The sequence below is a fragment of the Sceloporus undulatus genome, chromosome 2, assembly GCF_019175285.1.
Source record: "Sceloporus undulatus isolate JIND9_A2432 ecotype Alabama chromosome 2, SceUnd_v1.1, whole genome shotgun sequence".
NCBI classification, from domain to species: Eukaryota; Metazoa; Chordata; class Lepidosauria; order Squamata; family Phrynosomatidae; genus Sceloporus; species Sceloporus undulatus.
Genome location: NC_056523.1, coordinates 84,023,822 through 84,030,770, shown reverse-complemented (window position 1 = coordinate 84,030,770; position 6,949 = coordinate 84,023,822). Strand labels below are relative to the sequence as shown.

General features: G+C 34.9%; 1 protein-coding gene across 4 annotated transcripts in view; it reads right to left on the bottom strand.

Moving 5' to 3' along the window:
* EBF1 (EBF transcription factor 1) overlaps nt 1–6,949 on the bottom strand; it is a 496,283-nt gene that overhangs the window by 16,147 nt on the left and 473,187 nt on the right. For all 4 annotated transcript variants that reach the window (XM_042449790.1, XM_042449793.1, XM_042449791.1 and 1 more), the window contains exons 13-14: nt 5,185–5,362; nt 3,805–3,984 (exon numbers count right to left, since the gene is read on the bottom strand). In XM_042449790.1, the coding sequence (XP_042305724.1) occupies nt 3,805–3,984; nt 5,185–5,362 (358 nt within the window). The remainder of the gene's footprint in view (nt 1–3,804; nt 3,985–5,184; nt 5,363–6,949) is intronic.

Below are 6,949 nucleotides of genomic sequence, written 5' to 3'. Positions count from 1 at the left end.
TTATTATTATTATTATTATTATTATTATTATTATTATTATTATTATTATTATCTATTGCCTCAAGACTTGCAACTCTGGTCTCATTGACTGTGGGGATTTAGACATTGTCTTTGTGGTAGAGAACAGGTTGCCATCCTGTGAAGGTAACATCAGAATGGAAGAGATCTTCAAAGGCTCACCTTCATCGCTACTGGTCTTCTCATAGTTCTCTTGAGCCTTAATGACTGTTCATTAAAACTCGAGAAGGACAATTTTGGCATCATTATGACAAATTATATTTTTAATTTTTTAAAAATTTTAATTTTGTAAATGTTTTTCTCTTATAAATGAATTCAAGACAGACCTTGGGAAGTAAAATTCATGACAAATTTTTCCATGCAATGAAATGTGGAAGTCATCCATAGGTAATTAGTAATAGGATGATAGGCTGCTTCATCATCTTCTCTCAGGTTTTGGTAGGTCACTATATTCTTCCTAAAAGTAATTTTCATTCTGTTTCTCTTTCTAGGTAAGATTATTATGCTGTTGTGCAAGTAAGAAGGACTCTAAAACAGACCTAATCCTAAAATGCTTTCATTTTTTTTTAAAAAAATGATAGTTTGAATGATAAATCTAAAAACATTTTGTTGTTTGCAACATTATTTTTAGTACCCAGTACTTTTTATGATTAAAGCTGCAGCCCTATCCTATCTGCTGAACACAATATGATTTATTTAGGAATATGATGTATAGGATGTACTGTGTGGTTCAGTCCATCCTCCTTTGGAAATAAGGCCCAGAAGCAAATCAGAATGCCAAGGGGTGACTCCTATGTGCAAAGATATAAACCTATTCTAACATTGCTGCAGTCCTATGAACCTAATCCTGAATTACTGGAATTTATCTGAATAAGCATACATAGCAACATGCCTAAAATATTTTTTTTCAGTCATTATAACAAATAATGAGTTCATTCTATCAATAATGATTGAAAGATCATGAGCTTTCTGGTGGTAAGTAAATGCAAAGTCTGGAAATAAGTATCTTGCCTTGGCCATGTCATACAGGAACAGTGTGAAGATGGTTTCACAATGATGGGACAGAAAACAAACATATTTATAAATGCTTGTGTGGATGCCATGTCTGATTTGCTTCTGGGATCCTTTCTGTGGATGCCATATTTGATTTGCTTCTGGGATCCTTTCATGGGATCCTTTCATGGAACATTCATATTGCTTTTAATCAAAGGGGCACATATGCCATTTTTCACTCCTTAACTGATTTTTTTCAGCAAGAGGAAAGAAGCAAGGCATTGTACCAAAAAAGAAAATTAAGATTACAAATGGCAGGCAGTATCCATAATAAAATTCCATTTGAGACAGGATAATTAGACTATAGCAATCTTGTATCAAAGCACTCATGATTCCATTAATCAGGGCAATGGTCACAAATCTATCTGACCATAATTACACCATGAAATTATCTCCTTTTTTTAAAAGCTTGTATGACAAAGATGGCTTAGTGGTTAAGACACCAATTCTGATGTTTGGAAGATCGGAAGGTTGGCAGCTCGAGGCCTGAGTGCTGCATGATGGGGTGAGCTCCCATCACTAGTCCCAGCTTCTGCCAACCTAGCAGTTGTAAAGCACGCAAATGCAAGTAGATAAATAGATACCACTTCTCAGGGGGAAGGTAACAGTGTTCGGTGCAGTCATGCTGGCCACATGACCGCCAGAGCAGTCCTTGGACAACTCTGGCTCTTCAACTTAGAATTGGAGATGAGCACTGCCCCCTACAGTCAGTCATGACTAGGTATTCACGTCAAAGGACTACCTTTACCTTTAATGATAAGGCCTATAGTTTGACATTTCAAAGTAGCTGTATTACCTGTATTGTGTGAAAGAAAATGTCATTGGTAGATATATTCAACATTTAGGTTTAGAATACCTTTATTTCCTCAGATTATTGGCTAGCATGACTATGAAAAAACAGAAGATCAATAACACTGGCCATTTCCTCATCTTTTTTAGAAACTGTTTATGTTCACAGTAGTTTATGAATAATTAAACAGCAGGAGGATGAAAATTCAAATCATCTGAGCTTTACATTATTATTTTATTTCCATCTGTGTAGATAAATATCAAACTCTCAGAATCCCTGCACCAGAATCTGATATCATATTTGTGAACACTGAGAAAATCAATTAATGGAAATTAAATGTTCAAAGTTTCACAGTCAGACAGATACAATCTTGGTCTAAAGTCACTCCATATCCGCAAGCACTTGTTAAGGCAGAGGAATCAAAGCACCTAAATTGAATTGCTACTCTACAGCAATTAGTTTATTGATTTAATTAAGAATGCCACCTTTCTAATTCTCAGGTCATGATTGAAACATTTCCTGATTGAATGTATTTGCCATTAACGGGACAGCAGAATCTAACAGGAAAAGTCTCCCAACATGGTTGTTGTTGATGATGACAGTAGCAATAACAATATGAAAAATAATATAAAGGCATGATTTGATATAAATTTATTCAGAAGCAGACTAAGTCTAGGATTACGAAACAGTGCATTGTTGAAATATATTTAATGAATAGAATAGGGAGTAAACAAAGAAATCACCATAGATACGGTTTTTAAATTTAAAAATAGTTCATTAATTACTTAAATTGCATTGTGCATTTCATTGTAACCAATTATTATTATACTTTTGTCAGAATTAATATGTTATTCCTAGCCAAGACTCCTGAGTTGTGATACAACATCATGCAGGTCAACCTTGTGACACAATAGGATATTGATGACGTGATGTCATACTATCCTATCAGTTTTCTGAAATTTAAGGAGCATTAATGACAGAATCTCATATATGTGTGTATGTGTATATGTGTGTGTGTATGTCAGTTCTATTCTATTATGTAATCTTTTTATTTTTGTATAATCAGTAATAGGTTTCCTTATCTATCTCCTACTAGAATGCTTTGGAAACTATGGCCCGAAACAGACAGGCCAAACAGTGTGGCTTCCATCCACTTCAGAGGTGTGGTGTGCTGATGACACATGCCCCTGATGTGGCTAAAAGCCTAAAGTTGCCCGAGGCCATTGGTAAAAGGAGTGAGGAAAATCCACTTCTTGCAGTTGGCCTGTTTGGGACCATGGCAGCGGCCCGCTTTCAGAGCTGGCCATGCAGTTGCCACAGTCTCTGACCAATCGTGGGCCAATTGTGACTGGAGTGGCCAGAGGACCCTCCAAGCCACCGGTCTGCTTCAGCCCTATGAGTCTCAGTCTGTACATTGATGTAATAGGCCTATACATTGCTACAGTTTTCTCCGGGTCTAAAAGAAGATCACCATTCCATCACTGGGGGCTTCTAATGATGTAGCATTCTGAAATGCATCAGGTGTTGACCTGATTGATTTCTGAACAAGATATCCTTGGGAACCCCATATAAACTCTCATGGACTGAGCTTTTCACATTATAATAAAAATAAAGCTACCATAATATATCTGTATCTATAACAAAAAGACCATCCTGATCAATGCCCCAAAATATTCAGATAAATTACAATTTTCTGTAGAAATATGTCACCAGTAAAGATGATTCTAAACAATAATAAAAATAACAAAACAAATAATAAGTTAAACCTGAAGAGCTTTGGGAGTCTTAAGGTATAATGCTATGTTTCTTTTTCTCTAAAGTAAGCAACAATGAATTCAAGGAGGTTTTCTACATGGCAAAACATTTAGGACACTAAAAGATATTGCAAACACTAGGACCAGCAATATAACTACTTGGCATGAATTGCACAACATGATACATACTGGCATAGGGAGAATTGGCAGCAGATCCATTCAAGAAGGTTGGAGATCCACCTAAATTGGACATTCCAGCATTTCCATAACCATTCATGCTTGTCGTGACTGAGTTGTAGTTTGTCTGCTGAGGGGTAGTGCTTGGCACGTAACCATGAGGTGACACACTGCTTGAGTTGCGAGTAAAACCTTTTATAAAAATTACAAAGGTACAACAGTTGGTTATTTCAAAACATTACAAACTCTGCTATCAAATCAATCAAAATTAAATTCTGTGGCAAAGGATGAAAGAGTAAAGGTCATTCTTTTTATAATATTCAATGTACAAGTATTTGGCTACTTATTTCTACTTGTTCTTTGGCTTACCGGAGCTCTTGTACTTTGAACTAGACATTCTTAATCAGAATGCTAGGTCATATGTAGCCCTGGCTACATTGCTTTCTCCTTGTGGCTTTTGTTTAGGGATGGAAAGAATATGTGAAAATATTTGAAAAACAGTCAAAAGACATATTTCAGGAAACTTTGATGACAAGAATCCTGGACATTTGCAGTTCAGAACTTGTTCTATGCAAAATCTGCATGTGGTATGTTTGTGCAGAAAACAGCATTTTTAAAAACAGAAAACAGCATTTTCTGTACAAAATATTATTTTCACATATATTTGTTCTGTATAAAAAGTTTTTTGTACAGACAATGCTCTTTTTTCACAGAAAATCTTCTGTAGAAAAATACCAAATGCAAATTTTGCACAAAATAAGTTCACATCTAAAGCACTATCTATACATAATACATTTTCTACACAGAAAAAAAAATTATGTCCAGAAATACTATTTTCTGTGTAGAAAATGCTCCTTTCTGCACAAAAATATTATGTGCAAATTTTATACAAAATACATTTTGAACTCTAAATAGTCCTTAAAAACTGCATAGTTTTCAAAGCAGGAAGAACATATTCTAATTACTTGTTGCTTCCTTCAAGAACAAAATAATCAAATAATTATTTCTCTTGTTTTGTTCCAATATGCTTACAATCGAGACATTTTGGAATAGAAGCTTAAGTGTGATTCCAAATTGTTTAAACAGAAGCCATACACTTTTGGGTTCAAAGATCAGGTCTCATTTACATATGTATTTTATCTTGTATTCTCCATGTCAACATAACCCCAAGACAACACCGTAACAATTTCTTTGAACACCTGACTGTGTAAGCAGAACACAAGTTGCCATGAATGGTTTTTTGTATTATTCTATTGAAAATGAGCAAGCAATTATATATTTTACTGATCATGAATTATCTCTTAATCCACAGTTGTTTAGATATTATGTATTTTAATTGCCACCCCCCCAAAAAAAAAAATTGGCTAGAAGAGCAAAAAATCTACATCTTACCCTGATTGGTGGCCTGTGAAGCTTCTGAGACATTTACTGCTAACTGACCACTAAAGGAGTTCACACCCATCATTCCTGCATGGACGGATGTGTTGGTGAGCGCTGGGAGTTGGTTGTGATTGCGAGGGACGCTATAGAGTGCTTCTGCAATGTCAGCTGCTCTTTTCAGTATTATTTCCTGGGCGGGGGGAAGTCAAGATATGTAACATAGTACTTAAGAGACAACTCACAGACCAGTTAATGAATGTACAATAATATAAGTCATATCAAACTCATAACAAACTGTGTAATTTGAGTGATGATGCCCTGATCTAAATAAGGGGTATCAGCTTCCTTGTCTACAGTTGCTCCACATATGGAAACTGCACTTATTCACATGTTTTACTTCCTGTAGCACTGATTTTTACACACTATAAGCTGGGACTGGACTTTGAAGCATACTGTTTCCTAATACCTGCAAAAATTGTATTCTTTGTTATTATTATTTGTGCTATTGTGGCATAATGCTGTACTGAACACATCTGCATTTTTGCATCAGTTATGTTTGGTAAATCAGGGTTCTCATTTTCAAGAGAAAGATGAGAAATGATGACAAGTCTATGGCTAAGAAAGATCATCATAATAGCACAAGACAATAGATACGCTACAGTGGACCCTTGTTATATACTGGGGTTTGGTTCCAAGATCCCCCATGGATAACAAAACCCATGGATGTTCAAGTCCCATTAAATATAATGACAGAACAAGATGCTGTCCCTTATAAAAAAAAATGGAAAATCAAGGTTTGATATTTTAAATTTATACTTTTTTTTTAACATTTTCAAACCATAGATGCTTGAATCCGTGGATAAAAAATCCATGTATGAGAAGGGTCGACTGAATTATCAATTCATGTGTTTTCATGATGATCTGTCTTAGCCATGGTCTTGTCATTATTTCTCTTATTTCACTTGAAAATGGGAACCATGAGTTACCAAACATGACTGATGCAAGAATGCAGATGTGCTCAGTTAAACATTATGCAACCACAGAACAAATTAAAAAAGAATACAGTGTTTACAGGTAATGGAAAACAGTATGCTTCCAAGTCTAGTCCCACTTTCTAGTGTGTAAAAACAAATGTTACAGGAAGTAAACTAAGTGCAGTTTCATAAGCTAAGCAACTGTATACAAGAAAGCTAATACTCCTTATTTAGATTACAAATAGCACATTAAGACTAATTTCAGAATTTACTTATAGTAAAAGATATGAGTGAAATACTACTCTGATACATATATAATTATCAAACATATACATTATCATTACAAATGTATGAAGCGTCTTGGTAATGTGATATGCAGACATAGTTTCATCTATGGCAGAAAAGAACCCTTGCAGAAAAGGAATCACAAGTTTTAAATACTTGTCAAATTGAATACAAAACTTAATTGCAAAATGACTCCTACTTGCTGAAGTTATTTGGACACTGAGGACCTTGGTCTTCCTTTTTTGGCTCTTATTTTATTAAATTAAATTGCTGCAAGGTGATGAATTCTGGTGTGGGTACAAATCAACTCTAGTTAAAGGCCTTACTATAAAGGAGGAAAGACAGTATTCTCATTTTTCAGGCTTCCTATATTAGGTAGGACCAGTTTTCTAGCTTTTGGATTTTAATACTCACCCCTTATTTGAGGGTATCTAAATGGGCAGGTCTACTTCTCTGTAGTGAAAGATTATTTGTTGATTTAATAAGAACTGCACATTTAAGGTCCTAATGAGTTTATT